This window comes from Scyliorhinus torazame, chromosome 14, assembly GCF_047496885.1.
Source record: "Scyliorhinus torazame isolate Kashiwa2021f chromosome 14, sScyTor2.1, whole genome shotgun sequence".
In the NCBI taxonomy this organism is placed as follows: Eukaryota; Metazoa; Chordata; class Chondrichthyes; order Carcharhiniformes; family Scyliorhinidae; genus Scyliorhinus; species Scyliorhinus torazame.
Genome location: NC_092720.1, coordinates 191915427 through 191939519, shown reverse-complemented (window position 1 = coordinate 191939519; position 24093 = coordinate 191915427). Strand labels below are relative to the sequence as shown.

Sequence of the window (24093 nt, the reverse complement as noted above, 5' to 3'; positions counted from 1 at the left end):
CACTGCAGCCATTTGATAAAACACGTTTTTCTTAAAGGGACTCTCACGTCACACATGGACAAAGCAGCTGAATTTCAGGCGCAAAATGAGTCACTGTCTTTTACATCAAGTCACCATTTGACCGAGTTTAGCAGCAAACAGCCGCAGCAAAACTGGAGTCAATGGGAATCGGCGGGTAAACTTTCCTTTGGTTGGAGTCATACCTGATATAAAGGGACATGTTGTTAATGGCTTGAGGTCATCATCACAGCTACAGGACATCACTGAACGTGTTCCTTAGGGCAGTTTCCTAGGTCCAGCCATCTTCGGCTACGACATTAATAACAGCCCTTCCATCATAAGGTCAGACATTGAGATGTTCTCAGATGACTACACAATGTTCAGCATAATTCCTGCCTCCAAAGATAACGCGGCAGTCTATGTTCAAATTCAGCATGACCAGAACAATATCCTCGCTTGAGCTGCCAAGCAATGACGATTGCCTACAAGGGAGGATGTAACCACCGCTGCTTCACGTTCAATGGCATTACCATCATTGAATCCCCCACAATCAACATCCTGGGGGTTACCATTGATCAGAATATGAACTGGACTAGCCATATTAATAATGTGGCTCCCAGAATAATTCACACGCTCGGGATCCTTTGGCGAGTAACTCACTTCCATCCCCGCAAACGTCTGTCCACCATTCACAAGACATAAGGCAGGAGAGCAATGGAGTACTCTCCACTTTCCTGGATTAGTGCAGCCCAACAGCACTCAAAAAGCTCGAAACCACCCAGGACACAGAAACCGGTTACAATTTCCACATACATTCAATCCCTCCACCACTGATGAACAGTCTCAGCCATGTGTACCACATACAAGATGCACTGCAGGGACCCGCCAAGGTACCTGAAGCAGCACTTTCCAAGCCCACAATAACTATCATCTAAAAGAACAACTCTCAAGAAACTCGACACCATCCAGGACAAAGTAGCCTGCTTTAATGCTCCTCCTCCCACAAACGTTCAAACCCTCCACCAAAGATTCACCGTGGCAGCTACAAGGTGCACTGCAGTCGCTTACCAAGGTTCGTTAGGCTGCGCCTTCCAAACCCACGACCATCACCATCTAGAAGGACAAGAGCACCAGATAGCAGGGACCCATGACCTGGACGTTCCCCTCCAAGTCACTTACCCGTCAGACTTGGAAATGTAAAGCCTTTCCTTCTCTGTCGCTGTGCAAAATATTTCCCTCACAGCGCTGTGCGTGTATATACTCCTTAGGGACTGGAGCGGTTGAAGAAGGCAACTTACCACCACCTTCTGAAGGGCAACTAGGGTGGGAAATAAATGTGGGCCTAATCGGCCAGGCTCACATCCCGTAATTTTTCTTTTCAACAGATCGTCAACGGCTGTTTTGCTTCTTTTGGGGAACGAAGAATAACGCCCGAGAGATAGAAGGTAGAAGGAAGCGTTAACAAGCCAGAGGAATAATAATACACTAAAGCCTGCAGGGAAAATGTTGGAGGAATGTGAATCTTCAGAATGTGCGTTGCATGATGTGTCAGTGCGAAAGGTTTAAATTTAAGAATGCTACTTTTTGTTTGAAATTATGCCCTAACAATGCGTAAATATTCTGTTTAATTGCCAGAGGCCCGGGCTGCTAACCCTCTGATTGCCAGCCACGTATCTCGCTGTGCACATGAATTATTTTTAATGGAATTTCAGTTATTGTTTTGCTTGTTTTTTGATTCAACTATTTTATTATTGAAATATCAATTAAAATATGGAAGCATCTCGTTGTGGAGTAGCATCACGTCACATTTGCCACTTCTGGAATTCATCACGCACACAAGGTTTTACTTCTTTAAACGACATGAAAGTGAAAATATATTTTTGATTTGAACATGTGCATTTCAATTTATGATGGCCCCCACAGAATGGCTCAACCTTGCTGGGTAAAATTGGAAGCGAAGGACGTTTGCTCGGATTTATTCCGACTTAAGTTCAATGATGATAGGTTACGTTACAAACAAAATATCAGATTCAACCTCGAAGGGCTGTATGTTCAATGGCAGAATGGTGCCTGACTAAGAATGCAACAACGTGGATAATTTTTCACTCTGGTTAACGGTTATGAGATATGATGATTGTAAGTTGCATTCTGGCGTTAAATTCATGCTGGAGATATTTCACGTATTGAAGTTCGGAAAAATGAGATGATCTCACGAAAGCAGATAAAATCGGAAAGTAAATTTATTGAGCACATAGCGGAAAGGTGTTTTGTCTTGTTGTCATGTCTATAACTGGGATACACAGTTTAAAAATCAGAATTCTCCCTTTTAGGTCGGAGATTGGGAGATATTTGTGTCTCTCCGAGGGTTATCAGCCGACAGAATTCTCTTCCCCAAAAAACAGTGGACGTACAGTCATTTAGTTTATTAAAGACTGTTAGATATTTGAGAGGCAAAGGTTTCAAAAGGTGTAGGGGCCGACAGGCAAGTGGATTTGAAGCCACAATCAGACCGGCCGTGATAGTAGCGAATAGTGGAACATGTCCCAAGGGTCCATGAAGCCAACGGCAAATTCCTGATCCTAACTCCTATGTCCATATGTTTAAGAACATTTAGCAGACTTTCACCTTCGTAGTAACCCAAAAGGTCCTGAAAACACTAAACAGGTCTGGCAGCATCTGTTGAAAGAGAAACACAGTTAACGTTTCGATATCGTTACGACCATTCTGTGAAGAGAGGCATGCTGCAGTCCTAAGGTCTTCTAAGATCTGCAGTCCTTCTTCACAGCTTGTGCTACACCTGCAGAGCTTTTCCAATGCATTTTTTTTTCATTCCTGACCTCCAGTAGCCGCAGTACTTCGCTTTTAGTTTCGTGTGATCGTTGGATATCATCATATCAAAGCTGGTTGCTTACAAACATAACCATGTGATGTCAATGATACAAAGCGTTGATAATTGTTTGCATTGCATCAACATGATTGTTCGTGTTTCTCAACAGAAAAAAGGCTCACAGATGCCAGGAAAGGTAAAAAAAAAAGACTTGGCCATTTCTCCCGAATACTCATAATAAGTCAGAATAACAAATCATTGTTCGTTGTGTCTTTACACCTGTAGTTTTATTTGTTGATTGAAAGGATGATTACCATAATAAACCTTGACACAGAGAATCGTATTTTGATGATGATTAACATTATTGCCTTGACTTAGATCAGGACCCGAAATACAGAACCGATGGTGAGTCTTTCAGCGTATGATAATGACGTGTAACGGACCCAAAAATAAATAATTAACGATCAATACCTTGGCGGACAAGTACAGTGGTTTATCTATAGGCCTTTATCTTAACTATCATTTGGAATCCCAGCTATATATTAAGCCGTTTGTTTATCTTCAATCCTTTTGTTGTTTCTAAATATAATCTGAAAGTAATTCCATCCATGTTTGGTCTTTTTTAATTCATCTTTATGTTGCGGCATTTCTGCGCCGTTATTTTATTCCACCTAATGCTTCCAAATGTACAATTTGCTTCATACTTCATTATGATTCAATATAAATAATATTTGGCAGAAGTGCACGCTACTTGGAATATTTTGACAAGGTAGACAAGGAAATAATGTCCTTATTGGCTGATCATACAAGGACAACCGTATAAGGCTTCAAGGTTTGAGCCACAAATGCAAGAGGGATGTCATGAGAAATGTTCTCACGTAACGAGCAGTAATGAGATGGAACTCGCTGCCCACCATAATGGTGAAAGAAACAATGGTTTCAAAAGGCAAGTGGACGGGCAGGTGGAGGAACGAAGCTTTCAGGGCTACGGTGATTGAGGCTGAGACTGACGAGTAGGTTTTTCTTTCGAGGAGAACGAACCTGATGATATCCTGTGCTCCATAAAGGGACAACGCTCTCATTATGACACAATTTAAATCGATATATGTGCATTTTATCAAGGCAGATTTGTAACGGAAGTATAGGTCTATGGCTTCCAAGCAATTCGCAATTCGGCCCCAGAATTTGTTCAGAGACAGAACGCAAACTGTAAATTTGGATGTTTCTTGACAGGAGCTTGTTTCCAGTGGGGTTCCTCAAGTTATGCATTCTGATACTTCATTGCTGTATTGTGTTTCTAATATCTGGGCGAAAATGAAACGTGCCCAAATGTTTCAAATATTGATTGTGTACTTGATTCAGAAGCAAATCCCTGAAATCTGAGGGAGGATCTCAATGGACAAAGCAGTTGAACGGAACGGTGGCAAATAGACTTCATACCGGAGAGGTACGACACAATTCAGTTTAAGAAAGTTAACAAAGCAACGGAATGTACATTAAATGGTAGGACGCTGAGAGGAATGAATTAAAGAAAGTAGCGCGGTTGCATGTTTACATATCCTCGATGACTGGGAAAAGTAGATGTTATGTGGGAAAACTACACAGGGAACTCAGAATTAATTTAGGAGCTGTGAAGTTATGCTGTTACTGTGTAAACTGCTGGCTTGGAAAGAGTAGAACTGCTGAATGAAATTTTGCAACGTCAGGATCAGAAAGATTGATTGCTGTAAAGGATTTTCACGAAGTTCTTAGGTTGCCTGGAAAACTTTAATTATGAAGAATCATTGGATGGGCACGGAGCAAATTATTTGCAACACCAGAGGCTGACGGGAGACACAATTAAACCATGCAGTCATGAATTAGGCAGAGGTAAGCGCATTCATTCATTTTTGTTGAGAGATACATAGCGAGAGAATCGATTCATCGCGAGAGACACAATACTAGAGGCGCATGAGAAGGTTTTCTTTCACCCCGTAGTTGGTGGAGCTAAGGGACTGACTGCCCGATAGATTGGGAGAATAGAAAACCGTGCTTGTTTAAGTTTTATGGCGCGTAAGGCTACAGATCACGAGTTTAGATGACTCATTAAACTGGAGAGCGAACATAATGTGGCGTCTGCTTTACTGTCGTTCGGCACAATTACCTGATTCAACAACTATATTCCAGTAAAATGTTTAATTTTACAGACGAACGGTTGATCCAATTGAGGGCAGGTAATACATTTACGTTTTTTCAGGTTTATCAAATTGCTTTCATGGGCTATATTTTAAGACTGCAATATTTGTTTCGTTCTTTTCCTCCGATTTAATAGTGTGGTTCATGCAACCTGAATAAAATATTTTTTCTTTCACCAGAACTGCAAAAACTTCGTGAAGCCACAAGTTAGTATCCAAGTAACATCCAAGTCAAAATGTAGACCAGGTAACCGATGATTTATTTGAACCCATATATTAGCTGGGCACTTGTAATGATGCACAGGTACAGTCAGAAGTATAGCGTTCACTCCCAGCACTGATAGAAGGCTGAGTTGTGCATAGACATATAACATAGAGTGCAGAAGGAGGCCATTCGGCCCATCGAGTCTGCACCGACCCACTTAAGCCCTCACTTCCACCCTATCCCCATAACCCAATAACCCCTCCTAACCATTTTGGTCACTAAAGGCAATTTATCATGGCCAATCCACCTAACCTGCAGGTTTTGGACTGTGGGAGGAAACTGGAGCACATGGAGGAAATCCACGCAGACACGGGGAGAACGTGCAGACTCCGCACAGACAGTGACCCAGCGGGGAATCGAACATGGGACCCTGGCGCTGTGAAGTCACAGTGCTATCCACTTGTGCTACCGTGCTGCTCAATCGCGGTATGATTGGATCAAGTCAGTACACGGGACGATGAATAGGTAAGGCGACTAAAAAGGGATACGTTGATTCAGGGACATAAGCGGCGCTTGAAAGAGCAATATTTATTTCTCACCCTAATGCCCTTGATGTATTCATGCTGAGCAGCCCTCTTAAACCGCTGCAGTGCATATTATAAAAGCACTGCGTGAGGTTTCTAAGGAGTGTGCTGCAGCACTGTTACTCAGCGAGAATAAAGGAATTTTGAGGAGGTAACAAAGATGATTGATGAACCGAGGGCGGCAAATGTTGTTTACATGGACTTCAGTAAAGCCTTTGGCAAGGTGCCTCATGGTAGCCTGGTACAAAAGGTTAAGACACACGGGAAGAGAGGGGAGGTGGTCAGATGGCTACAGAACTGGCTCGGTCACAGAAGGAAAAGGACAGTAGTCAGAGGGTGGCTTTCTGAATGGAATGTTGTGACTAGTGGTCCTCCACAGGGATCTGTGCTTGGGCCTAAACGACTTGGAGGAAAATGTAGCCAGTCTGATCAGTAAGTTCGCGGATGACCCCAAGGTTGGTGGAGTGGCAAATAATGTTGAGGATTGTCAGAGGATATAGCATGACATAGATAGGTTGGAGACTTGGGCAGAGAAATGGCAAATGGAGTTTACATAGAACATAGAACATAGAAAATACAGCACAGAACAGGCCCTTCGGCCCACGATGTTGTGCCGAACCTTTGTCCTAGATTAATCATAGATTATCCTTGAATTTATAGTGCAGAAGGAGGCCATTCGGCCCTTTGAGTCTGCACCGGCTCTTGGAAAGAGCACCCTACCCAAACTCAACACCTCCACCCAACACCAAGAGCAATTTGGACATTAAGGGCAATTTATCATTGACCAATTCACCTAACCCGCACATCTTTGGACTGTGGGAGGAAACCGGAGCACCCGGAGGAAACCCACGCAGACACGGGGAGGACGTGCAGACTCCGCACAGACAGTGACCCAAGCCGGAATCGAACCTGGGACCCTGGAGCTGTGAAGCAATTGTGCTATCCACAATGCTACCGTGCTGCCCTTAAGAACAAATAAATCTACACTACATCATTTTACCGTTATCCATGTACCTATCCAATAGCTGCTTGAAGATCCCTAATGTTTCCGACTCAACTACTTCCACAGGCAGTGCATTCCATGCCCCCACTACTCTCTGGGTAAAGAACCTACCTCTGATATCCCTCCTATATCTTCCAGCTTTCACCTTAAATTTATGTCCCCTTGTAATGGTTTGTTCCACCCGGGGAAAAAGTCTCTGACTGTCTACTCTATCTATTCCCCTGATCATCTTATAAACCTCTATCAAGTCGCCCCTCATCCTTCTCCGTTCTAATGAGAAAAGGCCTAGCACCCTCAACCTTTCCTCGTAAGACCTACTCTCCATTCCAGGCAACATCCTGGTAAATCTTCTTTGCACCTTTTCCAAAGCTTCCACATCCTTCCTAAAATGAGGCGACCAGAACTGTACACAGTACTCCAAATGTGGCCTTACCAAAGTTTTCTCCAGCTGCCTCATCACCTCACGGCTCTTAAATTCAATCCCTCTGTTAATGAACGTGAGCACACCATAGGCCTTCTTCACAACTCTATCCACTTGAATGGCAACTTTCAAAGATGTATGAACATAGGCCCCAAGATCTCTCTGCTCCTCCACATTGCCAAGAACTCTACCGTTAACCCTGTATTCCGCATTCATATTTGTCCTTCCAAAATGGACAACCTCACACTTTTCAGGGTTAAACTCCATCTGCCACTTCTCAGCCCAGCTCTGCATCCTATCTATGTCTCTTTGCAGCCGACAACAGCCCTCCTTACTATCCACAACTCCACCAATCTTCGCATCGTCTGCAAATTTACTGACCCACCCTTCAACTCCCTCATCCAAGTCATTAATGAAAATCACAAACAGCAGAGGACCCAGAACTGATCCCTGCGGTACGCCACTGGTGACTGGGATCCAGGCTGAATATTTGCCATCCACCACCACTCTCTGACATCTATCGGTTAGCCAGTTCGTTATCCAACTGGCCAAATTTCCCACTATCCCATGCCTCCTTACTTTCTGCATAAGCCTACCATGGGGAATTTTATCAAATGCCTTGCTAAAATCCATGTACACTACATCCCCTGCATTAACTTCATCCACATGCTTGGTCACCTCCTCAAAGAATTCAATAAGACTTGTAAGGCAAGACCTACCCCTCACAAATCCGTGCTGACTATCCCTAATCAAGCAGTGTCTTTCCAGATGCTCAGAAATCCTATCCTTCAGTACCCTTTCCATTACTTTGCCTACCACCGAAGTAAGACTAACTGGCCTATAATTCCCAGGGTTATCCCTAGTTCCTTTTTTGAACAGGGCACGACATTCGCCACTCTCCAATCCCCTGGTACCACCCCTGTTGACAGTGAGGACGAAAAGATCATTGCCAACGGCTCTGCAATTTCATCTCTTGCTTCCCATAGAATCCTTGGATATATCCCATCAGGCCCGGGGGACTTGTCTATCCTCAAGTTTTTCAAAATGCCCAACACATCTTCCTTCCTAACAAGTATTTCCTCCAGCTTACCAATCTGTTTCACACTGTCCTCTCCAACAATATCGCCCCTCTCATTTGTAAATACAGAAGAAAAGTACTCGTTCAAGACCTCTCCTATCTCTTCAGACTCAATACACAATCTCCCCCTACTGTCCTTGATCGGACCTACCCTCGCTCTAGTCATTCTCATATTTCTCACATATGTGTAAAAGGCCTTGGGGCTTTCCTTGATCCTACCCGCCAAAGATTGTTCATGCCCTCTCTTAGTTCTCCTAATCCCTTTCTTCAGTTCCCTCCTGGCTATCTTGTATCCCTCCAATGCCCTGTCTGAACCTTGTTTCCTCAGCCTTACATAAGTCACCTTTTTCCTCTTAACAAGACATTCAACCTCTCTTGTCAACCATGGTTCCCTCACTCGGCCATCTCTTCCCTGCCTGACAGGGACATACATATCAAGGACACGTAGCACCTGTTCCTTGACCAAGTTCCACATTTCACTTGTGTCCTTCCCTGCCAGCCTATGTTCCCAACTTATGCACTTCAATTCTAGTCTGACAACATCGTATTTACCCTTCCCCCAATTGTAAACCTTGCCCTGTTTCACGGACCTATCCCTCTCCATTCCTAAAGTGTAAGTCACAGAATTGTGGTCACTATCTCCAAAATGCTCCCCCACTAACAAATCTGTCACTTGCCCTGGTTCATTACCCAGTACTAAATCCAATATTGCCCCTCCTCTGGTCGGACAATCTACATACTGTGTTAGAAAAGCTTCCTGGACACACTGCACAAACACCACCTCATCCAAACTATTTGATCTAACGAGTTTCCACTCAATATTTGGGAAGTTGAAGTCGCCCACGACTACTACCCTATGACCTCTGCACCTTTTCAAAATCTGTTTCCCAATCTGTTCCTCCACATCTCTGCTACTATTGGGGGGGGCTATAGAAAACTCCTAACAAGGAGACTGCTCCTTTCCTATTTCTGACTTCAACCCATACTACCTCAATAGGGTGATACTCCTCGAACTGCCTTTCTGCAGCTGTTATACTATCTCTAATTAATAATGCCACCACCCCCCACCTCTTTTACCACCCTCCCTAATCTTATTGAAACATCTATAACCAGGGACCTCCAACAACCATTTCTGCCCCTCTTCTATCCAAGTTTCCGTGATGGCCACCACATCGTAGTCCCAAGTACCGACCCATGCTTTAAGTTCACCCACCTTATTCCTGATGCTTCTTGCATTGAAGTATACATACTTCAACCCATCTCCGTGCCTGCAAGTACTCTCCTTTGTCAGTGTTCCCTTCCCCACTGCCTCATTACACGCTTTGGCGTGATGAATATCGGCTACCTTAGTTGCTGGACTACAAATCCGGTTCCCATTCCCCTGCCAAATTAGTTTAAACCTTCCCGAAGAGTACTAGAAAACCTCCCTCCCAGGATATTGGTGCCCCTCTGGTTCAGATGCAACCCGTCCTGCTTGTACAGGTCCCACCTTCCCCAGGATGTGCTCCAATTATCCAAATACCTGAAGCCCTCCCTCCTACACCATTCCTGCAGCCACGTGTTCAACTGCACTCTCTCCATATTCCTAGCCTCGCTATCACGTGGCACCGGCAACAAACCAGAGATGACAACTCTGTCTGTCCTGGCTTTTAACTTCCAGCCTAACTCGCTAAACTTGTTTATTACCTCCACACCCCTTGTCCTTCCTATGTCGTTGGTACCAATGTGCACCACGACTTCTGGCTGCTCCCCCTCCCCCTTAAGGATCCTGAAGACACGATCCGAGACATCCCTGGCCCTGGCACCAGTTTAATCCGGGCAAATGTGAGGGAATTTTGGTAGATCTAACATCGAGGTGAACTGTACCGTAAATGGTAAAACTCTTAAGAATATAGGCAGTCATAGAGATCTGTGCAGGCCCACAGATCTTTGAAGGTGGCAACAAACGTGGACCAGGTAGTCAAGAAAGCATCCGGAATGCTTGCCTTCATTGGGCGGAATATCGAGTATAAAAACTGGCAAGTCATGCTCCAGTTGTATAGAACCATGGTAAGACCACACTGGAAGATTGCGCACAATCCTGGTCACCACTTACCAGAAGGGTATGGAGGCTTTGAAAAAGGGGCAGAGGAGGTTTCCCAGGATGTTGTCTGGTCTGGAGGGTGTTAGCTATGTGGAGAGGCTCGGACAGTTTTGATTAGAAAGACGGAGGTTAAGGGGTGAACTAGAACAAAGAACAAAGAACAAAGAAATGTACAGCACAGGAACAGGCCCTTCGGCCCTCCAAGCCCGTGCCGACCATGCTGCCCGACTAAACTACAATCTTCTACACTTCCTGGGTCCGTATCCCTCTATTCCCATCCTATTCATGTATTTGTCAAGATGCCCCTTAAATGTCACTATCGTCCCTGCTTCCACCACCTCCTCCGGTAGCGGGTTCCAGACACCCACTACCCTCTGTGTAAAATACTTGGCTCGTACATCTACTCTAAACCTTGCCCCTCTCACCTTAAACCTATGCCCCCTAGTAGTTGACCCCTCTACCCCGTGGAAAAGTCTCTGACTATCCACTCTGTCTATGCCCCTCATAATCTTGTAGACCTCTATCAGGTCGCCCCTCAACCTCCTTCGTTCCAGTGAGAACAAACCGAGTTTATTCAACCGCTCCTCATAGCTAATGCCCTCCATACCAGGCAACATTCTGGTAAATCTCTTCTGCATCCTCTCTAAAGCCTCCACATCCTTCTGGTAGTGTGGCGACCAGAATTGAACACTATACTCCAAGTGTAGCCTAACTAAGGTTCTATACAGCTGCAACATGACTTGCCAATTTTTATACTCAATGCCCCGGCCAATGAAGGCAAGCATGCCGTATGCCTTCTTGACTACCTTCTCCACCTGTGTTGCCCCTTTCAGTGACCTGTGGACCTGTACTCCTAGGTCTCTTTGACTTTCAATACTCTTGCGGGTTCTACCATTCACTGTATATTCCCTGCCTGCATTAGACCTTCCAAAATGCATTACCTCACATTTGCCCGGATTAAACTCCATCTGCCATCTCTCCGCCCAAGTCTCCAAACAATCTAAATCCTGCTGTATCCTCTGACAGTCCTCAGCGCTATCCGCAAACCTAGTAGAGGTCTACAAGATTATGAGGGCATGGGTAGAGTGGATGGGCTGGCACTCATTCCCAGGGCGGAGGGTACAGTCACCAGGGTTCATAGGTGTAAGGTCCTTGGAGCAAAGCTTAGAGGAGATCTGCAAGGCTGTTTTTTTTACCAGAGGGTGGAGAGTGCCTGAAATGCGTTGGCAGGCGATGTTGTGGAAGCACATACATTAACGGGGTTCAAAAGGCATCTTGACAAACACATGGATAGGATGGCATCGAGGGGTACGGCACATCAAAGTGCTGAGGGTTTTGGCAAAGGTTGGTATCATGACTGGTACATGCCTGGAGGGCCGAAGGGTCTGTTCCTGTGCTGTATCGTTCTCTGTTCTTTGAATGTAATACGCTTACCAGTCAGGTTGCATTGCCCTACGTGGTAGGGAATTTTGATGCAGGAATGTTGCCAAGAGCCGTTGTCCTAGTTAACAAACAGAGTGAGTGCGAGAGATTCCTTCGAAGTAATCTTGTGATGCAGGTTGTACATTCTATATATTACCATCGCTATGCATTAATGATGAAGAGAAAGAATGGTTTTGTTATCTATCGGGGGTGGTGGTGTAGGGAGATACGACCAACGTTTTATTATGCCCTGGGTGCGGTTCAGATTATTGAGTGTTACAGTAGCTGCATTCATGCATACACGAAAGTATTAACTGCACAACTGAATTAAGCATTGGAGATGGGAAGACGTTTTGGACAATCAGGCAGCAAAATTCCCCGAGCTTCCGTTCAGCTTCAGTGGCGTCTGTTTAAGCAACAAGACCAGCATGCTGCTGCTGGAAGATTTGATGACGCTAATGCTACTAAATGCCACGTTAAGTTCGTTTGATGACTGTCGATGATAGCTGGGGTGTCTGTGGTGCAATAATATTGTGCCACTCACCAGCCCAAGCACGAATGGTTTTCATGCCTCCCTGCACACGGCGACACGATGCGTCATTATCCAAGGAGTTAGCAACGACCTAAATATTTATCAGTGAACATCCCTACATAACATGTATGATGGACGGCAACCGGTTAAGACAGTTGCAGCTTCCACTACGTGGCGGGCGTGTATCGCTATGTTGCATCTTCACACAAGTTGGCAACTCGTTGTTTTAATTACGTATGTGCTGCTGCTGGCATGTTCTTCTGCTCTCCCAATTGAAATGGATTGATGACAATGTTAGTATGACGCATTGTTCTGGAATACAATTCTGCTCACTCCTCTCACCCTCAACGCCTCTGGAAGGTCATGTACTGACCTGCTGGACCTGTTCTGAATCCATCACTTGGAATAGTGTTATTACAATACAATACAGTCTGAAGATGGCATTGTGTGATGTACGCTGCTATCAATACTGGTGAGGGCAGATGCCTCTCCGAAAAGGAAATTGTTAGTATTGGAAATGGTTTATTTGGTCTCTGCCTCAGCTGTACTGAGAACTATTGCTAAAATACAAACCATTTATTTTTAACTTATATATATGTACATATCCCAGGCATGCCATATGATTATATAGTCCCATACAAGACTGTAACAGTGGCTAAGATACCGGACTGAACCCTCAATATGTTAACTTATTTTGCAAGACTGTGTAGAAAGAAGGATTCTCTCCAGGAGTTATTGGGTGAAGAAATAGCGTTTTATTATGTGTCCAGCACAACTTTATTATGGGCACAATAGTAAGTTCGGCACGGTGGCACAGTGGTTAGCACTGCTGCCTTACGGCGCTGAGGACCCGGGTTTGATTCTTACCTCCGGTCACTGTATGCGTGATAGTTGCACATTTTCCCCGTGTTTATGTGGGTCTCAGGTTAGGTGGGTTGGCCCTTAATTTTTTAAAACAACTTTACAACAGAAAATATTAGCTGCTAATTACCCAAGAAAATAAACAAATTTGCCTTACGGGTGACGTCATGTAAAGACGGATCGCACTTCAGGCTGCTCCTGGCAAAGTTGTGCACGATCCCTTTTCTCAGTTTTTGTATTGGTGCCCAAATCTGGGGACGCAATTAAGGAAATTGTTTCTGACAGGAACATGAAGTCAGCGGCGAAAAACCCAACACAAAAAAGAATCAGGAGGAAAATCCGTCGAAGCAAAGTGAAGGAGGCCGCCGCCGTGAACATTATATGGTGTCCGCCAGAATGGCGCATGAATATGTTGAGGAAGCAGATAGATCGGCACTTTCAGCGGCAGGACCAGCAAATCAGCGATATTTCAAAGCCAATATTGAAGACGCTTTGGATCCCATCCGTGAACATTTGATGCAAACGCCGAATACGGTGAGGGCACAACGCGAGACGCTAAAACTGGTGAAAGTGTCCTTGTCGAGACAGGAGGATCGGTTTGCCTTGACCGACGCAGAGTGGTCGATGGTGGCAAAAAACAGCAAAAGACTGAAACGTAAACTGGAGGACCTTCGAAACAGGTCACGGCGGCTAAACCTCAGGTTGATGTGGCTGCCAGAAGGAGTGGAGGTTTCAAAACCGACCCAGTATTTTTCTGAAAGTCCTCTAAGCTGGTGAGAGGAGATGAAGTGTTCGCCTGTCTGGAATTGGACAGAGTACATCGGGTGCTAAGACCAAAAACCGAACCGATGGAGCCAGCCCGGACTGCATAAATTGCAGTTCCACAAGGAACGAAAGGGTTTTGAAGTGAGCGAAGAGGGCTTGGAACATCTGCTGAGAAGGGCATACGGTCAGAATTTATCAGGATGGTGGAGCTGACTTTGCAAGGAGAAGAACTACTTATTCAATAGGGCGAATAGCATGTTTTATAAGAAAGGCTGAAGTTTGACGTGGTATACGAGTCGCATTTATGGGTTACAATGAACTCGAATTAACACTTTTGAAACACCGGAGCAAGCAGAGGCCTTCATCCAGGAGAAGAAGTTGGTACCACTGTGACGTGGTCAATTTTTATTCTCTGTGTATGTTATGAGCTACGGAGTAATAACTCCAAAGTATATTATGGAGCCCACCTGAGCTACAACCTTTATGCTGAATTTGGCTAGGATGGGCACAATAGCCTTCCTTTCGGGTGTTATTCAACAGAATTCTGAGGCGCTTTTAATCAAAAAAACTGGCTTACTTAAGACTTTAGTTAAAATTTGTATAAACACACACAGCAAGAATGTTTATCAATTATAAACATAAAGACTCCACACAGCTACATTAATCTTTGTATAACCCTTAACGGATTCCCCTTAACTGGTCCAACACAATCACAAAATCCAGTTAAAACTAGAAACCCGTTTTCAAAGGCGTGGCCCAGAATACTGTATTCTCACGTGACTAATACTGTTACATTGTTACATAAATCATAGGAGCAGGAGCCCTTTTGGCCTTTCGAGCCTGCTCCACCATTCATTGCGATCATGGCTGATGATCCAACTCAATAGCCTAATCCTGCTTTGTCGCCATCGCCTTTGATCTCATTCTCCCCAACTGCTATATCTAGCCGCCTCTTGAATATATTCAATGTTTTACCATCAACTACGTCCTGTGGAAATGAATTCCACGGGTTCACCACTCTTTGGGTGAAGAAATGTCTCCATATATCTGTCTGAAATGGTTTACCCTGAATCCTCAGACTGTGACCCCTGATTCTGGACACACCTATCATTGGTAACATCTCCCCTGCATCTACCCTGTCTCGTACCGTTAAAATGTTATAAGCCTCTATGATATCCCGCTTCCTTCTTCTGAACTCCAGCGAGAACAATCTCAACCTAGTCAATCTCTCCTCATCTAAAAATCCCGCCATCCCTGGAATCAGTCTGATAAACGACCTTCACTGCACTCCCTCAAGAACATCCTCCGCCAGAGAAGGAAACTCTGTTTCACTTTTCAACCAGCAGATTCCTCCCAGAAAGCAATTATATCTCTAAGGCGACCACCAAAGTGATTTTTTACTGGAAGTTATTTTCAATAAAACAGAGAAAGACATAGAAAATACTCATTTTCTCTTGTCACCATCAAAAGCGAAAGTAAAACTCAAAGCTACAGCTTAGCTCCACCCACAAAAATGGCATAACTGAAGCCATATGATAAGAATAAACCTTTCTTAAAGGGTCACTCGCATAGCAGTGTATGAAGACGGATGGTGCATGATATAGATACGTACTGTTGTTACGCTGTTTAGCTTTTGAGCTGTTGGGGGAAGGGATTGTTTGCAAAAAAAGCGGGATTGGTATGGGTTCTTTTTTGATTCTTTTTATTTTGTTGCGGTATGGAAAAGGTTCGAGGAAAGGGGCCATATTGGTTGATGTTACAGTGGAGTTGTTAAGAGGGCCTTGATTGGCATCTGCTTTGATAGGTATGGGGAGAGGAGGAGCTGGGTAATGGCGAGAGGCTGCCGCAAGTTGGGCCAGGTTGGAAGGGGTGCAATAGACATAGCTATAGATTTATGTTTGCGAGGTGGGGGGGTGGGGTCAGGAACAGGAAGGGAGCGGTGACCTTGGTTGTATTTTCTATAGACCTTCAAATAGAGGGGGTGAAGTGGAAGAGAGAATTTGTAGGCATAATATGGAACCCTGCAGGGCAGGTAAGGTTGTTTTCGTTGGGGATTTCAATTGCCCAAAGGCCGACAGCGCTTCGGGTATAGTGGGGCACAGAAAGGGAGAAATTCGTGCTTCAGAAACAGTACGTTTCCAGTCCGATCAGGTAGTAAAATGTGCTGGATCTAGTCCTAGGAAATGAGGCAGAGCAGATGGGGAATATCAGAGTGGAAAAACCGTTGGGAAGGAACGAATTCAAGATAATACGATTCAATATTCAGTTGGAAAAGAATAAAAATCAGTAACGGATTAAGATCCCAGACTAGAAAAGTGCACATCTTAGGAATCAAAAATTTAAACTGAAGCAGGTTAATCGCAAACGCATTTTTGGGGATAAAACAGTGGATGAAAAGTAGGAGACTTTCAAAGGAGACATAAATGGTGTGCAAGCTAGGTACATATTCATAAGAAATAATTACGGGGTATCCAAAGATAAAGTACCTTGACTAACGAAGGATATTGATGATAGAATAAGGAAGGTGTATAGACTTTCATAGAATTTATAGAATTTACAGTGCAGAAGGAGGCCATTCGGCCCAGTTGTGATATTAGGAGTTGTGATATTAGGAGTCTGCACCGGCTCTTGGAAAAAGCACCCTACCCAAGGTCAACACCTCCACCCTATCCCCATAACCCAGCAACCGAACCCAACACTAAGGGCAATTTTGGACATTAAGGGCATTTTTTCATGGCCAATCCACCTAAACTGCAGATCTTTGGACTGTGGGAGGAAACCGGAGCACCCGGAGGAAACACACGCACACACGGGGAGGATGTGCAGACTCCGCACAGACAGTGACCCAAGCTGGAATCGAACCTGGGACACTGGAGCTGTGAAGCAAGTCTGCTATCCACAATGCTACCGTGCTGCCCCTGATGCATGCCAGAATAATAATAGCAATAGAATCAGGAAGAGTGTTTGAAATACAGAATAGGGGCTAAGGCTGGAATGTGGAATGCTAAGAGGAAGCATGAGGAAAGGATTGAAGTCTGTGCTAAAGCACTTTCAAAATGTTCTTCCGCATATTAATGGTGAAAGGTTAATGAAGGATAGAATGGGGCCCGTAAGGGACGAGCAGGGTAAGCAGCTCACTAAAGTGGAGGTTATGGCAGTGGTACTAAATCACTACTTTTCTTCTGTCTTGACCAAATTAGAAGAACTTGACAATGGCGCAGTTGAAAATGTGGGTGTTGAGCAACTGATCAGGACAGTGATAGATAAAGAAAATGTGCTAAAAAGGCTATCAGCACTCCAGGTAGAGAAGTCGCGAAGCCCGGATGAATGCATCCTAGATTACTGAGAGAGGTAAGGGAGCACACAGCAGAGCAGTTGAAATAAATTTTCCAGATCTCGCTGAACACAGGATTAGTCCAAGTGTATTGGAGGATTGCAAGTGTGATGCTGTTGTTTAAGAAGGGGGCAAAGGATAACCCAGATACCGACAAATCTGTCAGCCTGACATCAATAGTGGGAAATCTGATGGAGGCCATAATACGGGGTGAGACAAATATACACTTAGAGATATACGTCAATGCCAGACAGAAAACGAGGCTTTGTCAACGGCAGGTCATGTCTGTGAAATGTAATCGAGTTATTTGACTAGGTGACACAGGCTGTGGCTCAAGGTCGTGCCGTGGATGTTTTACATTTGAACTTTCAGAAAGCATTTGATACAGTGCCATGCGGCAGGTTGATTCGTAAATTTAAAAATGATTTGGATTGATGGATCCTTGACAGCATTGACTAAAAGTTGGCTATGAAAAAGGAAACAGGGCGTTGGTATAGAGAGGTAATTTTGAAGCTGGAGACGAGTTGAAATTAGTGTTCCCCAGGGCTCATATTGGGACTTCTGCATTTTCTGATAATATTAATGCTTTGGAAGTGGGTTTGGATGACAACATCTCAAAAATTTCAGATGATACTAAGCTCGGAAGAATAGTGAATTGTGAGGGTCACGCTGAGCTTCTTCAGAGGGTCATTGACAAGTTGGTCAAATGGGAAGACACCTGTCTGATGAATATTAGTGCTGCGAAATGTGAGGTAATGCATTTTGGTACATGAAACATGGGAAGACAATATAGGCTCAATGGTACAACTTTGATGGGGTACAGAATCAGAGAGGGACGGGGTTCAAGTGCATAATTCTCAAAATTATAGGCATCACGGTAGCATAGGTGGCTAGCACTGTGGCTTCACAGCGCCAGGGTCCGGTTCGATTCCTGGCCACTCTCTGTGAAGAGTCTGCACGTTCTCTCCGTGTCTGCGTGGGTTTCCTCCGGGTGCTCTGGTTTCCTCCGACAGTGCAGGTTAGGTGGATGGGCCATGCTAACTTGCCCTTAGTGTCCAAAAACGTTAGCAGGGGTTATGGGTTACGGGGAGAGGGTGGAAGTGAGGGTTTAAGTGTGCCGGTGCAGTCTCGGTGGGCCAACTGGCCTCCTTCTGCATTGAATGTTCTATGAAAGTGGCCAGGCAATTTGAAACAGTTGTTAAGAAGTCTTGTAGCATCATAGCCTCACTATAAATCGAGTCACAGAGTATAAAGCCAAGGAAGTGATGCTACACCTCTGCAGGTCATTGGTCAGACCACCTTTGGAGGATTGTGTTCAGGTCAGGGAACCTTATTTGTGGAAGGATGTTAAAGCACTGGAGACAGTGGAGAGGAAATTTACTAGAATGATACTAGGAATGAGGAATTGAAATTCAAGGAAACGTGAGAGAAATTGTGTTTGTTCTCCATGGAGCAGAGAAAATTAAGAGGCGACCTTATTGAGATGTTTAAAATTCTGAATAATTTGCATGGATAAAGAGATATAGTCTGTTACTACTAGTTGGTAAGTCAGCATCTATATAGTTGGAGGTGAGCAACAGGAAGGTAGCGGTGACATTGTTTGGTATTTACTATAGATCTCCAAATAGTGGGTAGGAAGTGGAAGAGAGCATGTGGAGGTAGATCATGAAAACCTGCAGGGCACGTCGAGTTGTGATATTAGGGGATTTCAATCACCCTCAGCTAGACAGTGCTACGGGTAGAGTGTGAGAGATATTCTTGCAGTGTATGCGAAAGACCTTTCTGGGACAGTACATTTCCAGTCCATCCAGGGAGCAAGCGGTGCTGGATCTGGTCCGAGGAAATAAGGCAGGGCAGGTGGAGAAAGTTAGAGTGTGGGCAGTGGGAAGAAGCGATCATAACATAATACAACTCAATACTAAATTGGAAAAGAATAAAAATCAGTCACCGGTTAAGATCCCAAACTGAAAAATGGCTAATTTTAGGTGTCTAAAAGTTGAACTGGAGCAGAATGATTGGAAACGGAATTTTCTGAAAACAATAGTGGATTAAAAATGAACGGGGTTTAATCTAGATACGTACCCATGATAATTAAGTACGGGCTATCAAAAGCTAGAGTACCCTTGATGACTAAGAATATTGAAGATGAATATAAGGAAGAAAAAAGAGGCATATGATGCTTGCCAGAATAATAATATCAATCTCAATGATGGAGAGTATCTCAAATGCAGGAGAGAGGGTAAGGCTGGAATAAGGAAGTCTAAGATGAAGCGTGAGGAATGGATTGCAGGCTGTGCTGAAACAAATAGCAAAATGTTCTTCAACAATATTAATGGTGAAAGATTGGTGAAGGATGGATATGGTCCATAAGGGACTGGCAGGGTAAAGTGGTCACTGAAGCGGACGGCATGTCAGTGGTATTAAATTAGTACTTTGTTTCTCTCTTTATCAAATTAGATGTTGACAATTGCTCGGTTAAAAATATGGGTGTTATGGAACTGAGCAGAAGAGTGCCAGATAAAGAAAACGGGTTAAAAAGGCTGGAAGCAATCCAGGTAGATAAGTATCCATGCCCGGATGGAATGCATCCTAGATTGCTCAGAGAGAGAAGGGACCATATTGCGCGCAATTGACAGAAATTTTCAAGACATGTCTGGCCACAGAATTACTCCTGGGGACTTGGGTATCGCAAATGAGATGCCTTTGTTAAGAAAGGGGCAAAGGATAACGCCGGAAACTGCAGACCTGTCAGCTTGACATCAATAGTGGGAAAATTGATGGAGACCGTAATGCGGGATAAGATAAATAGACACTTAGAGGAAAAATACGTTAATGCTAGACGGCCAACATGGTTTTCTCAAGGGCCGGTCATGTCTAACAAACTTGACTGAGTTCTTTGGCCAAGTGACATACGCAGTGAATGAAGGTAGGGCCGTGGATATTGTGTATTTGTAATTTGAGAAAGCTTTTGATACAGTGCCACATGGCCGGTTGCTTTGTAAATTAAAACTGTTTGGGATTGCTGGGTACTTGGCACAATGGATTAGAAGTTGGCTGAGAGACGTGTTGAACGTGGTGTTCACCAGGGTTCTGTGTTGTGCTTTTGCTCATATATATAAATGATTTAGAGGTGGGTCCTGAGGGCAAAATTTCTAAACTTGCGGAAGATACAAAGATAGGGAGTGTTTTTAATTGTCAGGATGACGCTAAGCATATTAAGAGAGACATTGACAAGTTCGCCAATGGGCAGAGACCTGGCAGTTGAACTTTAATCAGCGAAATGCGAGGTAATGCATTTTGGTGGAAGAAACATGGGGAGACAATATAATTATTCAGCGTGAAGGAGAGTAAAGATCAGAGTGTCCTCGGGGTTCAAGTACATAATTATCTGAAGGTGGCGAGGCAAGTGGAAAATGCTGTCAAGAAAGTGAGTTTAGGGACTGGGAATTTGAAACTTGGTGGGAATTGAATTGGTAAGACTGTTCCTTTATAGATTTTAGTAGTCTAGTTCATCTAGACGTTTTGCAGTGAAGGGTGATGAGGCGCCGCCCAACCCATTCAATACTGAGTGACAGTTAACTGTCAATCAACTAAAGCCAAATTCGAAGGCAAGAGATGCTGAGTGCAATTGTTTTGTTCTAAAGTTAGCAGATGTGTGAGTCATCTCAGGGCTATTGAAGAAGGGGATCTGAAGCTCACTCCCAGCGAGCACTCCCGGCGAGCCAGCAGACACATCTAGAATGAGACGCATCATAAAGTGAGCTTGGGAGCTGCGAATTTGAAGCTAGGTGGGAATTCGAGGCTGGGTGGGAGGGGGTGCTTTCTTTTCCTTGACTTGTTGCACACATTTCCAGCGAGTGGCTTTGCCCTGCTGCAGGTGTCTACAAAAGGAGAGTTGATTGACGAGTAGCAGGTAAGGCTGGCAAGACTTTCATATCGGGAGCGGAGCTGTGAGGAAGACACTGGAGAGCAGTTAGGGAAGGTAAGTGGTACTTTGTGTCTGTGTGCCTCTCGCTGTTTTCAAATTGTGGGAGGAGAAAAACTCAGAAGCGATGTCACGATAAAGCTGTGACCTGATAGGTTGGTAGGGAATCTGTGTTAAATTTGAAAAAGAAACATTGAAAGAACTAATTAAAATTAATTAATCAACTAGGTAGAGGAGAAACTAAACCTGAGGGCAGAGATTAGTATTACGCATTTAATTTTACAGTAAAAATCTAGCGCCAGGGTTAATTGCAATTGTAACTTAATCTAATAATTTAAGTATTTATTTCTAATTAATTAACTAGTGCATAAATGTCACACAGGTGGATGCAGTGCTCTAACTGTGAGATGCGGCCGATCTGTGATGCCTCCAGCGTTCCGATTAACTACGTCTGCAGGAAGTGTAACCAATGGCAGCTCCTCACAGACCGCGTGGTTCGGTTGGAGACACAGTTGGATGAACTTAGGATATGCAGGTGGCGGAAAGGGTCATAAATAGGAGTTACAGAGACCTGCTTACATCCAAGATGCAGGTAGACAGATGGGTGACCGATATAAAGGACAGGCAGGCAGTGCAGGACTCCCCTGTGCCTGTCCCCGTCTCTAATAGGTATACAGTTTGGGATACTGTTGGGGGCGGGGAAACCTACGGTTAAACGGTATGATTGGCAGCTGACCGTTGGAGGATATAAAGATGCTTCAGGAGAGATAGAGGGAGACTTAAAGGGGGTGGGAGAGTAGCATTACAGGTTAAGGATAATATTATAGCCGTATTGTAGGAGGACACATCGGAGGGCTCATACAATGAATCAATCTGTGTAGAGCTCAGGAACAGGAAGGGGCAATCACAACGTTGTGCGTTTATTACAGTTCCCCACCGCCTCCCGCCCAACAGCCAGCGAGCGTCAGGGGAGCAGATAGGTAGAGAGATGGTGGATCGGTGTTGTTGTGGTGAGGGATTTTAACTTCCCCTATATTGACTGGGACTCACTTAGTGCCAGGGACTTGGATGGGTAAGCGTGTGTAACCTGCATCCAGGAAGGCTTCTTGATGCAATGTGTAGATGGTCCAGCTATGGAATGGGCAGTACTGGAATTGGTATTGAGGAATGGACCTGGACATCTGGTTGAGGTTTCAGTCGGGCAACATTTTGGAAGCAGTGACCACAGCTTCGTACGTTTCTGGATACTTTTGGGATAGGATGAGGACAACCCTCGCGTTGGTGCGAAATTGGGGAAAGGCAATTTACGATAACATTGGACGGGAATTTCAGAATTTGGATTGGGTGCGGCTGGTGAAGACTCAATCAACATCGGACATGTGGGAGTTTTCCAAACGACAGGTGATTGGTATTCAGGAATCTCACGTTCCTGAGAGAACCAACGATAAGTATGGGGTTTAGAGAGACCTGGATACCGAAGGATATTGTGAACCTCGTCAAAAAGAAAAAGGACGCTTTTGTACTGTCTAGAAGGCTGGAGACTCTCTAGTATAAAGAAAGTATTGGCGGCACGGTAGCACAATGTTTACAAAGAACAAAGAATAAAGAAAGGTACAGCACAGGAACAGGCCGTTCGGCACTCCAAGTCCGTGCTGGCCATGCTTCCCGACTAAACTACAATCTTCTACACTTCCTGGGTCTGTATCCCTCTATTCCCATCCTATTCATGTATTTGTCAAGATGCCGCTTAAATGTCACTATCGGCCCTGATTCCACCACCTCCTCCGGTAGCGAGTTCCAGGCACCCACTACCCTCTGTGTAAAAGAACGTACCTCGTACATCTACTCTAAACCTTGCCCCTCGCACATTTAACCTATGCCCCCCCCCCCCCAGTAATTCACCCCTCTACCCTAGGGAAAAGCCTCTGACTATCCACTCTGTCTATGCCCCTCATAATTTTGTAGACCTCTATCAGGTCGCCCCTCAACCTCCGTCGTTCCAGTGAGAACAAACCGAGTTTATTCAACCGCTCCTCATAGCTAATGCCCTCCATATCAGGCAACATTCTGGTAAATCTCTTCCGTGCCCTCTCTAAAGCCTCCACATCCTTCTGGTAGTGTGGCGACCAGAATTGAACACTCTACTCCAAGTGTGGCCTAACTAAGGTTCTATATAGCTGCAACATGACTTGCCAATTCTTATACTCAATGCCCCGGCCAATGAAGGCAAGCATGCCGTATGCCTTCTTGACTACCTTCTCCACCTGTGTTGCCCCTTTCAGTGGCCTCTGGACCTGTACACCTAGATCTCTCTGACTTTCAATACTCTTGAGGGTTCTACCATTCACTGCATATTCCCCACCTGCATAAGACCTTCCAAAATGCATTACCTCACATTTGTCCGGATTAAACTCCATCTGCCATCTCTCCGCCCAAGTCTCCGAACAATCTATATCCTGCTGTATACTTTGACACTCCTCATCGCTTTCCGCAATTCCACCAACCTTTGTGTCGTCTGCAAACTTACTAATCAGACAAGTTACATTTTCCTCCAAATCATTTATCTATACTACAAACAGCAAAAGGTCCCAGCACTGATCCCTGCGGAACACCACTAGTCACAGCCCCCCCAATTAGAAAAGCATCCTTCCATTGCTACTCTCTGCCTTCTCTAACGTAGCCAGTTTTGTATCCACCTTGCCAGCTCACCCCTGATCCCGTGTGACTTCACCTTTTGTACTAGTCTACCATGAGGGACCTTGTCAAAGGCCTTACTTAAGTCCATATAGACCACATCCACTGCCGTACCTGCATCAATCATCTTTGTGACTTCTTAGAAAAACTCTAGTGAGACACGACCTCCGCTTCACAAAACCATA

General features: G+C 44.6%; 1 protein-coding gene across 1 annotated transcript in view; it reads left to right on the top strand.

Annotated features, from left to right (window-relative positions):
• LOC140389103 (uncharacterized) overlaps window positions 1-24093 on the top strand; it is a 383180-nt gene that overhangs the window by 172248 nt on the left and 186839 nt on the right. The window contains exons 30-33 of the mRNA XM_072473262.1: window positions 2997-3023; window positions 3206-3232; window positions 5014-5040; window positions 5182-5208. Of these exons, the coding sequence (XP_072329363.1) occupies window positions 2997-3023; window positions 3206-3232; window positions 5014-5040; window positions 5182-5208 (108 nt within the window). The remainder of the gene's footprint in view (window positions 1-2996; window positions 3024-3205; window positions 3233-5013; window positions 5041-5181; window positions 5209-24093) is intronic.